Source organism: Eriocheir sinensis, chromosome 68 (assembly GCF_024679095.1).
Source record: "Eriocheir sinensis breed Jianghai 21 chromosome 68, ASM2467909v1, whole genome shotgun sequence".
Classification (NCBI taxonomy): Eukaryota; Metazoa; Arthropoda; class Malacostraca; order Decapoda; family Varunidae; genus Eriocheir; species Eriocheir sinensis.
Genome location: NC_066576.1, coordinates 562,256 through 579,755, shown reverse-complemented (window position 1 = coordinate 579,755; position 17,500 = coordinate 562,256). Strand labels below are relative to the sequence as shown.

At 46.0% G+C, this 17,500-nt stretch overlaps 1 protein-coding gene across 1 annotated transcript in view; it reads left to right on the top strand.

Annotated features, from left to right (window-relative positions):
• The first annotated feature begins 286 nt into the window (after positions 1–286).
• The window catches only part of LOC126988281 (calpain-9-like), a 28,226-nt gene continuing 11,012 nt past the window's right edge, over positions 287–17,500 (top strand). Inside the window, exon 1 of the mRNA XM_050846343.1 lies at positions 287–361. Coding sequence (XP_050702300.1) covers positions 287–361 — 75 coding nt within the window. The remainder of the gene's footprint in view (positions 362–17,500) is intronic.

Here is a 17,500-nt window from a genome sequence, read left to right as displayed (position 1 = left end):
GGCGGCCACCGGTGGCTCCGTATGAAAGCTCCCGTTGGAAACAATGCTTTACAGTGAGTGGCGGCCACTGCGGGTGGCGGCCATTGCTACGCGAGCGAGCCACCGTCAAACCCGGTGACGCCACCGGGCAGCTGCAGTGGCCTCGTGTGAAAGGCGCCATTGAAAAGTATGTGAGGTAACTGGTGACGGTCACTGGTGACGGTCACTGGTGACGGCCACCGGTAGCCTCGTGAGAAAGAGGCCTTGAACACGAGCATTGAGGGTTGGTAACTGTGCACCTGACGTCATGGGGGAGGAGCTGGGAGGGTTGAGAACTGAGAGGAGTCTGCTTGTGGCCGTGGAGAGCGAGAGTGCCCGTGTAGTATCTCGATTTTGGGGGGCTAATATGGCTTTGTGTGTGGTAGATGGGCGCAACAATCACTTCAGGAAGGACAATAGTTTATATGGATCCCCTTGTGAGCTTGAAGATAGATGGAATAGTGGCGTAACCTCTGCAGAAGTTATTGGTACTCACTGGATGACTCAAGGATGTGTCGGGTAAGTGATGCTCAAGTCTCTGGTGTAACAAGAGTGTTTTTTTCCCCTCGTTGATCTATATCGTATGTAAATCAGTTCGTAGGGGGTGAGAGTAAGAATAAGACTACAGTAACAGGCTGTCTGCAATGTCGGCGAAGAATATGCCAAGGGAGTGTGTTCAGCGCGTACGAGTAGGTTTGGGCAGACTGAAGCTTCGCTGGGAATGAGCACCGCAGTAACGAGCCACCTTGCCTGTTACCTTCTTTCGATCTGTTCCGCCTTGTATCGCTGCTTAGGTCCTCCTTGGTACTGCTTTACACCTACTTCACTGCGTACACTTATATACATCAACCTGCACTGAGCTCTGTTTTTCTGGTTGGGCAAATAAATTAGGCCGTTTCGGACACCGCCACCTCCACCCCACCACTCCACCAATAGCTTTTTATTCTCTGCCGATTTTTTTCATAGAATTATCAAGCTACTGTAAAAAGAAACAATGCCATCTGACAAAGAAAATTCTCCTGAAGATGAAGGTATCAATAGATTTCTGGTAAGTTAGAAAGGAAGGAAGGTAAGCAAGCTTTTATACAAAATTATAGGCGATGGACGAGTGGCTTCGTAGCGTAAAAACACATATAGCCTAATATAACGATTTAATAAATTCGTATAAAAACTTGCTTACCTCCCTTCCGTTCTAACGTATCGATAATCTGTTGACACCATCATATTCTGGAGAATTTTCTTTATCAAGTGGCACTGTTTGTTTTTACAGTACCTTAATAATTATATGGAAAATTGGCATGGAATAAAAAGTGGTATAAACCTTTATAACTCGTCTTTGACTTCAACTCGCATTATTTCCTTTATTTTTAGTCAGTTTGAGTTGTTTTCAACACAGTCATAATCTGCAATCTTTCTCCTGTCCAGTGATGAAAAAGGCAAGTATGTTTTACCCGACATGAGTTGGCTACGAAGCATAAAAGTAAAACTTGTAGTGTGGCGAGGTCTGTTTCCATGATCGCCTCTCTCTCTCTCTCTCTCTCTCTCTCTCTCGCCCCTTGCTGCATGCGGACATTCCAGTCTATATCAAAATCATACATGCTACTATGCTTATAATCATATAAAATGTCAATGTGGAGCTGTTGATCCAAAACATTGCGTAGCACGCCAAATACTACTGCATTGAGTAATTATATACAGTAGTAGTGAGCAGGAATGATTTGTATCGTCTTTGGTCGAGCAGCGGCGCATTGCATACCTCACAGCAAAAGTGGTACATGGCAACTTTGCATCGTTCATCATCATTTTAACAGAGATGTCTTTGGCTTCAAGCTTAAGAAAATCCTTTAAAAAGTACTTTTCATCTACTCCTTTTTTGGACTATTGCTACTCACGCACTGTTGTTAATAATAAGGCAACAATATATTAATTTCATATATTTGTTACATAGAAATTTTATGACGTCATTCTCCAAGCCCTTCCTGCGTCGTGACTGGCTCGGTCTGGCTGACACATCTGACTGTTGATTGGCTGGCTGTAGGTATGGGGCCGAGCCAGTGTACAGTTCGAATAATGCGTCCGGGGCGATGGGCTCTTTTCACCACAGACTCAGGGGCAGCCCTGCCAAATTGTCGTACTATGAACATTACATTTATCATTTTTAGGCTCCAATATTGTCGTAACCACACAAATAACGATAGAAAATTAGTTATCGTTAAAACGACTAAATATAGATGGTTTTCGTTCTTTTTGCTTGAGTATCGTTCAGAAACTACGAAAATGCAATGCGATAAGTACGATAATCTGGCAACGCTGCTCAGGGGCCGGTACGACGGAGGTGAGCACCGCGGCCACGCGTAACTATAGCCCATGTACCAAACTTTACCTTACCTTACCTTACCTTACCTAACCTAACCTAACCTAACCTAACCTAACCATACCTTACCTTACCTTAGCCCTTCGTTCCTCGGTGTGCCAACTCTCACCACGCCGCTGTAAGATAAGCTAATAGATTGCCTGTCACATTCACCTTTAATATGACGAACTAATACATTGTTACATACATACTGATAATAACACACTCCCTTGCCCTTCCCTTAGCCCTTTACTCTTAGCCTTGCCTTAGCCCTTCGCTCCTCGGTGTGACAACTCGCCCGTCACGCCACTGTTATGACGGCCGTGTGTGTCGAGCAAACTCCCGGCAAACACACGGTAAGCCCAAGTGGCCATTATGTGGAAGACTGAGCCATTCCTCCCGCACCAGCCTCACCGACACCCACACGCCTCCCGCCGTGACCCCGAGGCTGGGTGTGCGCCGATCACAGTGCCGGCGGTGTCGTGAGGTGTCGGGGAGCTTCATTATAGTAGGCATGTGCTTTGGTGAGGGAGACGTAAAGGAGCTTAGATTTGCACTCGTGTATCAGATGCTATTCGTGGCTCTTTCCACATTAACATTAAAGGTGAACATGCTTAACATTTTAGTTTTGGTTCTTGACCCGTCGGCTGCGATTGGCACGGATATGACTTTCACCGGTGGCCTGGTAACATATAGTCCCAGTTCTTTCTCTGCCTCTGTGGTGGATAGTGGAGTGTTTTCCATGTGGTATTGGTGTACTGGATATCCCCTCCCAAGGTGCATGACTTTACATTTTTTTTCATTGAATTGTAGCAGCCACTTTTTGTTCAATCCCTGTAGCTTGGTGATGTCTTCTGGTAGGAAATCCGCACCCTAGGAGTTAAGTTGTCTCGCGAGTAAAGTGATGGTAGTTTTGGTGATGATGCGAAGATGGTACGTAAGAAACATTGATTTACAGGTACCAGATTCCAGTGGCGTTAATTTTCAGTAACAATAAGAGTGAATGAGAGAGCAGGTCGTGTCGTGCATGCGAAGAACTGATAACAGATAGATAATGGAAGTAACAGAATGGCAACCTAGAAATTATAGAAGTCAGGGGAGACGGAGGACCAGGTGAAGAGGTGGAATTAGAGCATTTACCGGAGCACGATGTGAGAGAGAGAGAGAGAGAGAGAGAGAGAGAGAGAGAGAGAGAGAGAGAGAGAGAGAGAGAGAGAGAGAGAGAGAGAGAGAGAGAGAGAGAGAGAGGAGGAAGATAAAGAAGAACAAGAAGAAAGGAAAAATAAAAACAACGATGAAGAAAAAAAAGAAAAGGAGGTGGAGGAAGAAAAAGGAGAAGAAGAAGATGAACAAGAAGAAGAAAAAGAGAGGGAGAGAGAGAACCTTTACCCTGAAGTGAACTACCAGTGACTGAAGAAGATGAAGATGAAGATGAACGAAAAAGATGAGAAAGAAACATTGGCAGCAGCGGCGGCGGCGTGTCTGAATCGAGCCCGAGCCATGAATCACAGTTATTGGCCCTAATGAACATTGATACAGCCGCCACAGGAAATAAGCGTCGCCCGTGATGGATGTGGTTGTGGCCCCGAGCATGAATTGTGTGACGTTGTTTAAGCTTCTCGCGTGAGGCTTGGGAAGGGAAGGAGAGAGAGAGAGAGATGCAAGGGGAGGGAAAGCTATGGAGAAATGAAGAAAGAAAAGGAAGGGAGGAAGGAAGAGAAAAAAGATGAAGAAGAAGAGGAGAGGGAAAAAGATGCAAGAGGAAGGAAAGATATGTAGAAATGAAGATAAGGAAGAACACTTAGGAGGAGAAAAAGGCAGGAACGAAGAGAAAAGAGATGAAGAGGATGAGGAAGAGGAGAGGTAGAGAGATGCAAGGGAAAGGAAAGACATGGAGAAATGAAGAAAAGGAAGAACGCTAAGGAGAGAAAGGCGGGAAGGAAGAGAAAAAAGATGAAGAGAGAGAGAGAGAGAGAGAGAGAGAGAGAGAGAGAGAGAGAGAGAGAGAGAGAGAGAGAGAGAGAGAGAGAGAATTACATAGAATTACATAGAAAATCAGACCACACAGACCCCATGGTCCAGACTAGGTGGTTTGTCCTTAAACCTAAGTGATTCTACATTAATTAGATGGCTCCAAAACATTGCTTTTCTACTTTAGTTAATATTAAGTGACGGTCGAGCTTGTTTTTAAAGGAGTCAATCGTGTTACACTGGACCACTGACGGTGGGAGGTTATTCCATTCTCGCACTACAACGTTGGCGAAGAAAAATTTGGTGCAGTCTGAATTTACTTGTCTACATTTGAGTTTTATGCCATTGTTCCTCGTTCGCAAAGTGTCATCGATCATAAACAATTTTGTTCTGTCTACATTCGTGAAACCATTAAGTATTTTAAAACATTCGATCAGTTTTCCTCGGAGGCGACGTTTCTCAAGAGAGAACATGTTAAGGGTGGAAAGCCTTTCTTCGTAGAATTTGTTTCGCAAGGAAGGGATCATTTTTGTTGCTCGACGCTGAACACCTTCTAGTTTAGCAATGTCCTTTGCATGGTGGGGAGACGAAAACTGTACCGCATATTCCAAGTGGGGTCTGACTAAACTATTGTAGAGCGGAAGTATTACATCTTTATTCTTGAATAAAAAGTTTCTTTTAATGAAGCCCAACATTCTGTTCGCTTTATTTGCTGCATCGATGCATAAGAGAGAGAGAGAGAGAGAGAGAGAGAGAGAGAGAAAGAGGAAGAACACTAGAGAGAGAGAGAGGCAGGAGAGGAAGAAAAGAGATGAAGAAGAAAGGATGAGGAAGATGAGAAGGAGAGAGATGCAAAGGGGAAGGAAAGGTATGGAGAAATAATGAAAAGAAGAGAAGGAGTGGAGGGAGAGAGTGGGCAGGAAGGAAGGAAAGAGAAGGAAGAGAGGAGCAAGAGAGAAGAAAGGAAAGAAGAGGAGGAGAGAGAGCAAAAGGAAGAGAAAGAGGGACAGGAAAGAAGACCTAAAGAGGGTAGCAAGGCAAAAGAGAAAGAGGAGAGAGGAACAAGAGGAAAGGTATGGAGAGATGAAGAAGAGGATAAAAGCTAGGAAAGTGAGAGAGGGAGAGGAAGGAAGAGAGAAGAGACGAAGAGAAAGAAGGAGTGAAGCAAGGCAAGACAAGGAGGAGGATTAGGAATCTTTATAGACTGAAATAGTAAATGGTAAAGATTGCGGAGTTATATTTACCCGTTTCGTTGTCTGAGATACGCATGATACTTATTGTGGTTGTCATTCTGTATCAACGGAAATATTAAATGGAAAGGATTGCTGAGTTACATTTGCCGGTTTCGTTGTCAGATATACGCATGATACTTAGTGAGGCTGTCATTCCATACAGACGGAGACAGTAAATAGGAAGAGAGCTGAGGTACATTTCCCCGTTTCATTGTCGTTGTCGTCGTTGCCTGTACGTGCGCGCGTGTGTAATTATCGGGACAGCATAAAATAGATAACTTTTCAAGAAGTGACTCAAAACTTAGCGTTCGTTAAGCACAAGGCCTCGAATGTGATCAGCGCGGCGATAAAACTATTTATTAATTTACACAAATGACGAAGTTGCCTTGTAACCAGATTGACGAAACCTTGCAGCGTCACTTCGCCCGTGTCAAGAGCCCTGGGTGGCGGCACACGCTCGGGCGGCCGCGGACATAATGGATCCCTGTCATTAGTTGATAAGAAACCAGCTTGGCGGTCATTAAGGTCGCACTCTACGCACGCCAGTCTGGGCCGTAAGCACATTCGCGGCAGAGCTCCCTTGGGTGTGCGGGGCGGCGGCGGGCCACTAGCGGGAGGGGCCGCGGCCACCCTGCCCAGCGGGGTCATTGGGAACTTAAGCAGCGGAAATCATGCACCATTGGCCACCGTCCGCTCGAGTTGTATCAAGGGAAGCCAAGACAGTGGCTTCGCAAGACTCCTCCGTCTTCTACGAAAGATAATTTTGTCGCCCAATTTTCCCGTGCGTGGTATTAATGATGCCTCGCCGGTAAACTGACGCCTCTGATTAATGGTTTTGCTGCCCAACTTTTATGCTCAGGTAACAGGAAGCGGCGGCAGCTTTCGTGTTGTACCTAACACGGAGGCATCGCACGGCACATTTGTTGCACCGCACTCTTAATACATTTATCACATAATCGTTTACAAGCTTTCCAGGAACTTGTTTTGCATTTGCATCGTGTTTTGTGGTCACTTAGCGTCGTGAAGGGTCGGTTCGGCGCCGCGCAGCACGCAAGGCTGTGGCAGAGAGCGCCGATAAGTTACCCTCGTGCCCGGCGGCTGCAGACTCACACACTGCCACGGCCCGCTGTGCTGTGGCCAAAGTGCGGCTGTTGTTGTAAGGCATGTTTCGTCCCAGGAGTCTTTGGGTCATATTATTAAATATTTCGGCGCCAAACACATACATTTGACGAGGCTTTCGCAGGAGTCGTGGGCTTTTTCAGGGGTAGTTATATGAGCCTGGTGCAAGTTTGACAAAGCCAGTGTATCATGAACGTGAAAAAACGCTCATGAGGACGCGTCTTACCTCTTTTTTGGCCTAAGAAGTAAATTATGTAATAGGTAGAAGCGTCAAAGAATGCCCACCTATGTCCAGGAATATAATCGTTCATGTTTGATTCATTTATCATCATGAGTGTTAGCACTAACACTTTGATGATCGATATATAGAATGACACGTAAATAAACAGTTCCTGTGTAGTCTTTGTGAAGTTAGTGACGATCTTTATACATATTGTCTGTTGCTTAAATGACACTCTCATAAGTAGGTCTGGGTGCGAGAGGGATTTAGGGGTCTTAGTGAGCTCTGATCTCCGTCCAAGGGCACAATGCATTCAAGCTAGAAATCGAGCTAATAGGGTACTGGGATTTATTTCAAGGAGCGTAAGCAACAGAAGCCCCGAAATCTTCCTCAAACTATATTTAGCATTAGTTAGACCTCATCTTAACTATGCGGTTCAGTTCTGGTCACCTTACTATAGAATGGATATCAAAATGTTAGAATCAGTGCAGAGGAGAATGACTAAGATGATTCAGGGGTTGAGAAACTTGCCATACGAGGGAAGACTCAAACAGTTAAGCTTGCATTCTCTAGAAAGGCAGAAGAAGGTGCGTGGAGACATGATCGAGGTTTATAAATGGATGAAGGGCTTTAATAAGGGGGAGACATTCATAAGGTTTGTTGGTAAGAGAACCGGGTAGGACACGAAGTAACGGATTTAAACTGGATAAATTCCAGATTCAACAGCAAGGTTGCATAGGCAAAATTGGTTTACTAACAGGGTGGTGGATGAGTGGAATAGGCTTAGCATGATCCATGTGGTGGAGTGCCAATACAATTGTCACATCTTCAAAAATAGACTAGGATAAATTCATGGACAGCGACATTGGGTGGGGTTAGATACACGGGAGCTTAGGGTCAAAGGAAGCTGCCTCTGTACAGGGCTGCCTACCGGCCTCTTAACATAAACTCCTGCGTTCTTATGTTCGTATATTGAAAGAAGAAAAATTGACTAACGTATCTCATCAGACAACTTTGTTTCTCGCCTTACCCGCCCGCGTATTTCCTTTGTCTGCACGGGTATGTGGCGCCCGTGCTCTTGGAACAGGGGAGCTAGTTAGGTTAGGAAAGTAAGGTTAGGTATTTTTGCTCCAAAGGATAAGAACAGGACGAGTGTGTTTCCCAGGGCAGGGTGGGCCATATATCAGACAGGATTGAGGCGGTAATAGCATGGCAAGCGAGGGGATCGAACCCCATTGTCTTTCTCAGCTGTGGCGGAAACGACGTTTCTCGTGTGCCAAGCGAGGACCTTCTCAGGCGTTTTAGAGGAATTGTTAGGCAGGATACGTGACGCGGGTGGGTCGCCAGTAGTGTGTGGCGTCCTGCCAAGGAGGGGCGTTGGCGATGGATGGCTGTCCAGGGCGATAGCAGTGAACAGCAGACTTGCTGAGCACTGCGACTGCAATGGGTGGCTGTTCGTCGACAATTGGGACCTCTTCTTTGGCAACGACACCCTCTACGCCCCGTGACGAGATACCTTGACGTTCAAGGAATTGTTGGAGGCTCTCTCAGACTCCCTTGAGCGAGCACTTGGTACCTGAGGATTTTAGTATAGGCAGGGGAGGAGTAATGGGAGCAATGGGAGGGTAATGGGAGGGACATCTAGCTCATAATATAACCAGGCAGCTTAGAAGTAATTCTAGAGGGAGTAACAGAGGACGGGCTAAGAATCTTCTATACTAACAGCAGGAGCCTCAGGAAACAAGATAGACTTACTAAGAGGTTGAAGCTTGTTCAGAAAATTTTGACATAATAGCGATCACTGAGACATGGATAGACACTGCTAATAGAAATTTTAGATCAGAATTTGAAATAACGGGTTATCAGATGTTTCACAAGAGACCAGAAGGGCAGAAAGGGAGGTGGAGTTGCGCTATATGTTAAAGACTCACTTAAATGTTTAGTTAACAACTCAGTCAAAAATAACATGGATTCAAGAATCAGTTTGGGGGTGGACGTTTACAAAGGAAAGAAAAACTAACTCTAGGAGTTATATACAGGTACACCAACCTTAACAGAGCAAGGACACGAGTATATTACTACAGGAGATTGGCAGGGCAGTATGAGTAGAAATGTTCCCTGCGTAATGGGGGACTTTAATTATAGGAATATAGACTGGGAAGATCTAGTGGGTGACCTGGGCAAGCCGAGGACTTTCTTGAAGTTATACAAGATAATTTCCTTAAGCAGGTAGTTACTGAGCCTACCAGAGGAGATAACATATTAGACTTAGTCTAACCAATAATGGGAACTGCTACGTGAGTTGGAGGTGGGCGGAGAGTTAGGAAATAGTGATCACAGAACGGTTCGTTTTAAGCTTAGACTGGGCGGTAACCGCGAACCAAACCCAGTGTTAGTGCCAGATTTTAGAAGAGCAAACTACGAGGGGCTTCGAAGACATCTTGAAGGGTAAACTGGGATAATTTGAGTTCATGAGGGCCAGAACTGGTGGATTGGAGCCAGGAGAACCAGGTAAAAATGTCTTACAATAATTTAGTTAGAGTAATAGTAGAGGGCAAGAACAGCATATACCACAGCGAACACTTAGAAAAGAAAACAATGATCCTAAGTGGATGACTCGTGGACTAAAACACGAGATTGGGTTAAAGAAGGAATTTATCAGAAAATAAGAATGGGAAACACATCTCAGGGGCCGGTATGTCGAACTAACTAGATTAGTGAAGAAAACACCAGGACAACAAAAAGGAACTATGAGATCAAAGTAGCAAATAAGGCGAAAAGTAATCCTAAGGGCTTTTTTTAGATGTGTAGAACAAAAACAAGGGAGAAAATTGGACCGCTGGAAGCAAACACAGGCGAGCTAGTAGAAAATTGCGAAAATATGAGCACATTGTTGAACGACTACTTCCTTTCAGTATTCACACAGGAGGATCGAACGACTATTCCGGAAAGAGTTCAGGTGTACGAGGGCGGGGATGGAGATAAATTGAGGGATATAATCATTACCAGGCAAGTAATTCAGGATGAGTTAGATAAGCTTAAGAAAAATAAGTCGCCAGGTCCTGACAGGATATTTCCGAGGGTATTAAAGGAGTTGGGTGATATAATGTTGACCCACTAACCGACATCTTTAAGATGTCGGTAAATACTAACTATGTGAGCCTATGGAAGTAGCTAATGTGACGCCGATTTTTAAAAAGGGGACAGGTCAGTTGCTTCAAACTATCGCTTAATTAAGCTTAACATCGGTTATAGGAAGATGCTGGAGTCCATAATAGCCAGGAACATTCAGGAGCATTTAGAAACATAGCAATTCACGACTCGCAGCATGGGTTCACAAAAGGTAGGTCATGCCTCACCAATCTCTTGTCCTTCTACAATAAAGTATTGAGGCGGTTGACAGAGATGAAAATTATGATGTAATCTATCTTGATTTTTAGTAAAGCGTTTGACAAAGTTCCTCACCAACGACTGTTGCTTAAATTACAGGCTCACGGAAGTAGAGGTAGAAGTTTTGAACTGGGTCAAGGCGTGGCAGCTTAGCAATGGAAGCAAAGAGTGCAAATCAATGGTAAAGATCTGACTGGGGATGTGTTACGGTGGGGTAAACCCACAAGGTTCAGTATTAGGTCCACTTTTGTTTATTATTTATATCAATGACTTAGACACAGTGGAATTAGTAGTGATGTTAGTAATTTGCAGATGATACAAGATCAGTAGAAGTAATTGAGTCGGATCAGGACGCTAGTATTCTCCAAGGTGAACTCAACAGATTATATGACTGGGCGGATAAATGGCAGATGGAGTTCAATGCAAGGGAAGTGCAGTATTCTGAGTGTAGGTAGGAACAACCCTCCACATAACTATTGCTTAACCCAAATGACACTCTCATAGAAGTAGGTCTGGGTGCGAGAGGGATTTAGGGTCTTGAAAGTGAGCTCTGATCTCCGTCCAAGGCTATAATGCACTCAAGCTAGAAATCGAGCTAATAGGGCACTGGGATTTATTTCAAGGAGCGTAAGCAACAGAAGCCCCGAAGTCTTCCTCAAACTATATTTAGCATTAGTTAGAGCCTCATCTTGACTATACACGGCTCAGTTCTGGTACCCTACTATAGAATGGATATCAAAATAATGTTAGAATCGGTGCAGAGGATGACTAAGATGATTCAGGGGTTGAGAAACTTTTGCCATACGAGGAAAGACTCAAACAGTTAACTTGCATTTCTCTAGAAAGGCGAAGGTGCGTGGAGACATGACAGAGGTTTATAAATGGATGAAGGGCTTTAATAAGGAGATATTCATAAGGTTTTGGTAAGAGAACCGGGTAGGACACGTAGTAACAGGGTTTAAACTGATAAATTCAGATTCAACAGGGACATAGGCAAAAATTGGTTTACTAACAGGGTTGTGGATGAGTGGAATAGGCTTAGCAGTCATGTGGTGAGTGCCAATACAACTGTCACATTCAAAAATAGATTAGATAAATTTATGGACAGCGATGTTGGGTGGGGTTAGATACACGGGAGCTTAGGGTCAAAGGAGCTGCCTTGCCAGGCCTACTGGCCTCTTGCAGACTCCTGCGTTCTTATGTTCTTATATTGGTTCGGTTGAGAATAATGAATTACAATGATACAGCCGAGCGTCTTCACTCAGGAACCTAAACCCATAGAGATTGGGAATGTGCCGCCCGACGGCGCCGCGGCTGGGGTGATATAACCACCATGAAAGCCCCGATAACTTCCACGAGAGCCTTTGTTTATAGATGGACTAAGGCTTCGGGGAGTTTGATAATATGGACCTCAGTATAATAATCCACATGCCTTCCCCCCTCGCCCCGACCTGCCTCTCTACCCCGCCCTGACCCCCTCTCGCCCTAACTCCTCTGCCCCTGCCCTGACCCTCTGCCCTAACTCTCTGCCCTGCCCTGACCCTCTCGCCCTAACTCCCTCTACCTCTGCCCTGACCCCCTCTCGCCCCAACTCCCTCTCTGCCCTGCCCTGACCCTCGCCCCAACTCCTCTCACCCTGCCCTGACCCCTCTCGCCCCAACTCCCTCTCTGCCCTGCCCTGACCCCCTCTCGCCCCAACTCCTCTACTCTGCCCTGACCCCTCTCGCCCCAACTCCTCTCTGCCCTGCCCTGACCCCCTCTCGCCCAACTCCCTCTCTACCCTGCCCTGACCCTCTCGCCCTAACTCCTCTCTGCCCTGCCCCAACCCCCTCTCTCTCTGCCCTGACCTCTCGCCCCAACTCCTCTCTGCCCTGCCCCAACCCCCTCTCTGCCCTGCCCTGACCCCTCTCTGCCCTAACTCCCTCTTGCCCCTGCCCCAACCCCTCTACCCTGCCCTGACCCCCTCTCGCCCTAACTCCTCTCTGCCCTGCCCCAACCCCCTCTCTACCCTGCCCTGACCCCTTTCTGCCCCAACCCCCTCTGTCTCGCCCCAACCCCCCTACTCCGCCCTGACCCCTCTCGCCCCAACTCCCTCACCCTCTCCAACCCCTCTTGCCCCACCCTCTCTACCCCTGCCCCAACCCCTCTCGCCTCAAATCCTCTCTGCCCTCTCCAATCCCCTCTGCCCTAACTCCTCTCTGCCCTCTCCAACCCCCTTTGCCCCAACCCCCTCTCTACCTCCTCCAACCCCCCTCTTGCCCCAACCTCCGTCGCCCCAGCTCCCTTTCTGCCCCCCCCAACCCCATTTCTGTCCCCGGATTCATTGAGCGCCGAGTTTGATAAAATGGACCTCAGTCTATCATACGGAGTTTCTCTTTTGGCAACTCAGTGCTATTTATTTTTTCATATGAGCAGTTTTTAGCAGGCTTTTTTTTTATATTTTTGCCCTTGAGCTGCTTCCCTTACTGTACGAAAAATTAGTTAACCCGGTGCCAAACTACCCACGTCAGCTGAAGTGCCCTGTGTCTCGAGGTCAAGGCACCCCCCACCACAGGCTCAAAGGACCAACGGAACGGAGATGAGCACCGCCGCCACGCAGCTAGTAGCATGTGCACCGCCTTTTACATGAGTGTATTCGTAAAACTTCACCTCAACAAACATTATACTTTTTGCATATGTTTTAGCCAACGTCTCTTCTTCTTGTTGTCCTCCGCCTCTGTACAGCGTCGTGACTCCAGCTTGTGTCTGCCCTACCCTGACTTTTTCAAGGAGTGTATTCGTAAATGAGTGTATTCGTAACACTTCACCTTAAAAAAAAAAAAAACATTATTCTCTCTGCACGAGTTTTAGCCAGCGTCTCTTTTGCTTGGAGTCCTTCGCCTTTCTACTTAGCGAGGAGGTCCGGCGAGTTAACGCGTCGCTGGCTGTGTCGTGCATGTGAGGAGGAGGCGGAGGATGGGGGAGGAGAGAGGAACGAGGGGCCAGGAAGTGACACAGGCGGCCGGGAAGGACTTAATTACAGGTCCTCCTCGATCGAAGGTCTGGCCGAGGGCTCCGCCTCGATAAAGATGCTGTCACAATGCCGCGGACAAAATAATTTCGTCTCATTCTGCTAACTAGGCTAGAATGGGGTGGGTAGTGAAGGCCGTGAAATATGATGCTGATTATTATTAACGACGCCCATTGCTTGGTGTTGTTGCTGTCCCCTGAGTAAAAGGAAGGTAGAGAGGTTAAGGAAGGAGGCTCAGTACATGTTGATTATCACTGTTCATCTTTCTTAGAGGTATAATAAGTAAGTAAAGTGAAGTTTGGGGCGTACGTTATAGCTGCGCGTTGCCTCGGTGTTCATCTCCTTACCTTAATTGTCCTCAGAGGTGTGATATCCACGTGTTTGGGGTAAGCTGGTTGGTCCTCTCAGCCCCGAGGTGTGAGGAACCATTCTTTAAGCGGCTATTACACTGGCCAAATTGTCCGTGGATCTTCAGTCAAACCACGATATCCGCTGGCGTGGTTTACATTTGTTTCTTGTTATTGCTGCTGCAGATGATGGTGAGTGATACCGTCGTCCTTCGGTGAAATCTACTGTAGCCTTGGGAGATCGCGGACACGTCAGAAAAACAGCGGAAATATGAGATCAACGCCAGCAGAAATCGTGGTTTGACTGAAGATCCACGGAAAATTTGACCAGTGTAATAGCCCTTTTGTTCATCCTGGCTCGAGTGTGAAGGCCAGGCGTGTGTTACAGTGGTGAGGGCTGACCTGTCCTCTATTCATCAGTGGGTTATGAAAGCTTTGTTGTGTGCGATTAATTTATTAGGATCTGCGCCCATATTCTCAAACGGTTCGACACCTTAGTACATCTAGTTAAAAGGCTCTATAGTAAAATTTATAGGGATTTTTATGGGTGGTTTCAGGACTCTGGAGATAGTTTTGCGAGGTTTCTGTGCCATGAACGGGAAAACACTTATGAGGAACTGTCTTAGCTTCTTCGTGGCCTTCAAAAGTATTAGTATTAAGAGCCTGAAGCGTGTGAGAATACGAATCCTGATTAGTTAGTGGCTCTGGGAACGATGAAGGGAAAGGAAGGAGGGAGCGAGGAAGCAGGAATGGAGGAAGGAGTAAAGAGCAGAACAGGAGGAGGAAGGAAGAAAAGGGAGATTGACAAGGAAATTTTAAGGGCATAAAAGAGCCTAGCGTAGCGTCGGGTGTTAGGTGCAATCCTGCGTGGTACAGACGAGGGAGGAGGGAAGGAGGAGTGAGGAACCAGAAATGGAGGAAAGAGTAAAGAGCAGAACAGGAGGAAGAAGGAAGAATGAGGAGATTGACAAGGAAATTTTGAGTGCGTGAAAGAGTTTAGCGCAGCGTCGGTGTTAGGTGCAATCCTGCATGGTACAGACAAGGCATAACCAGTTGGACCGCTTGATGCACTGCCTGCTTACAACTCGCACCACAGTAAACCCCGACCCGAGGAACTTCAGTTAATGCATAAGTCTTTGTGAATAGCGTTTGTGTATGGGGGAGTGAGGGGGGGTGGATGTATGTGTGTGTGGGAGGGGGGGTATGTGTGTGTTTGTGTGGGGAGGGATTAAGTTTTGTGTAGTTTTTGTATATTATGAAACACTTAGTTATTTTCTTGTTATTCCCAATTTGATGGTAAACTTGTACCGTATTATGAGAAATAGTTACACACACACACACACACACACACACACACACACACACACACACACACACACACACACACACTGATCCATAGAGAAAACAAAGAAACAGCAAATTAGAACTTTTACACGATATACCAAATAATAAAGAAAAAAAGCTACACACACACACACACACACACACACACACACACCAGCAAGTCATACAGGCGGTAGGCAGCGCTGACAGCTCTTTCTTCGACCCTTCCGCGGCCCGTCTCACTAAACTGCGCCCGTAGAAACGCTGCCCTTAATTAAACTCGCCCACACGGCATTTTTTTTTAGCTTTTTTTGTGTGTGAGTGCAGTGTTGATACCACGGCGTGTGTTCTTTCTGACCGCCACTCAGGAAATTTCCTGTGAGTGGCAGCTCTTAAGTTGCAGTTTTCTTCAAAGCGAGCAGAAACTACGCCTTTTATTAGATTAATTTATGATAGGTCTTCTTTTTTGTCTGGTAATGAAGCTCATCGTGTTTTCTCTCTCTTTCAGGTAAATGAAGATTCAGCTTATAAGATCCTGGAGCAGTTTGGCGTTAGTGAAGATAAATATTACTTAGAGTTTGCGAGATTGCTTTTGGGAGGGTGTGCATGAAAATTAAACTACGAACACTGGGCGTTTCTGACACCTTAGTACATCTAGTTAAAAGGGCTCTTGTAGAAGTTGTAGGAATTTTTATGGGTGGTTTCAATTCCTTGGTTGTAGATTTCCGTTTCTGTGCTATGAATGGGGAAAACACTTATGAGAACCTGTTTTGTCTTCTCTGGGGCCTTGAAAATAGTAGCAACAAGAACCCGAAACGTTTGAGGATATGAGTCCTGGTCTATAGCGACGCGTAGGATGTAGGTCCATGAACTGGGAAAACACTTATGAGAACCTGTTTTGTCTTCTCTGGGCCTTGAAAAATAGTAGCAACAAGAACCCGAAACGTTTGAGGGTACGAGTCCTGGTCTATAGCGACGCGTAGGTTTACTACACACACCAACTCATAAATGCTGCCTTACACAGTACAACATTCACACACACGCATATACACACAAACATGTTTCTATGTGTCTCGTTTGTGCCCATGACCTGTGTATGTTTTTGTGAATAAAGTCGCCCAAGTTCACATATTTGACAAGGCTGTAGGTGTTGTGGGCATTTCCAGAGGTAGTTTCATGACCCTGGTAGTAGTTTGACCCTTCCCTGTAGCATGAATCTAAAGAAACACTCATTAGAACCCGATTGATCGCCTCTTGAACTTTAGAAATAACTGATGTGAGAAGGAAAGTGTCTTGTAATACTGACCTATCTATCCGTGAACCAATTAGCGCCAAGAGAAGACTGACCGGGTTTTCATGGGTGTTTTTCCGTTTTAAGATCCTGAAGCCGTGTAAAACTATCCCCAGCATCACGAAACAGTCCATGAATACAGACATTGGCGGGAGTTCTTTTCGAATTGTTATCCGCCACTGCAACAACCTTCCTGCACCAGCAGACAGTGTGAAAAGATGATTAACTAAATAAAAAATCGCACTGACCTTTATCCCAGCAACTTCAATACGTGAGGCTTTTTCAAACAGGGGAACTGAGGCGCTGGTATGTTTAAAAATACGGGCTGTAGTGTTTGTATAGCGCTGGCCAGGACAAACACGAGGAGGAGAAGAAGGAGGATAGTGGAAATGAGAAGGAGGAGGGAGGGGGTGGGGATGAGAGGGCAAGTAGGGGAAGAAAATGTTGCCAGGAAACATTAAACGAGGAGGGAAAGCAATCGTTTTGACCATATTCCCGCCACGCCTGGCTCAAGTGTCCTGTCTGTTCCTGCCACCGAGGGAGACTGCAGGGGCTGTATTTCAGACGCTTCCACCCCTGCACACCAACTACTTTCAAAGGTCAAAAGGAGATTATGGGTTCTCATGAGTGTTCTTTAGGTTCATGGTACAGAAAAAGGGTCAAACTACCACTCAGGGCCATTAAACTATCCCTGAAATGCCCAAAACTCCTATGAAAGCCTTGTCAAGTATGTGGCCGCTGAAAGGTTTGAGAGAATATGGCCCAGGACGTATTTTGTTGACAGTTCACTATTTTGTTTGTGAAAGAACGTACATGTGTGAACTGTACGAACGCTGGTCTCTATAATTACCACAGGATGCCGTGTTGACTACAGTGTTGGCTGACTAACTGGCTGATGCTGTGTGCTGCCATAAGTTCATTAATTCATGTACCGTTTTTAATTTCGGCGGAACTCTGGGTGGCAGCTGAGGAGTGTGTTCCATCGGTCTCTGTCGGTGGATGTAGTGTTATGACGGATATATAGCGACATCTTGGCTAATTGGCTGCTGCTGTGTTGTCATTTATTAAATCATGTACCGTTTTTTTATTTCGGCGGAACACTGAGTGGCAGCCGAGGAGGTGTTTCTTCGGTCTCCGTCGTGGATGTAGTGTTATGACGGATATATAGCGACGTCTTGGAGATGGTACGACAGCCTGAATTAAACGGGAAGACCAAAGGAGATTAA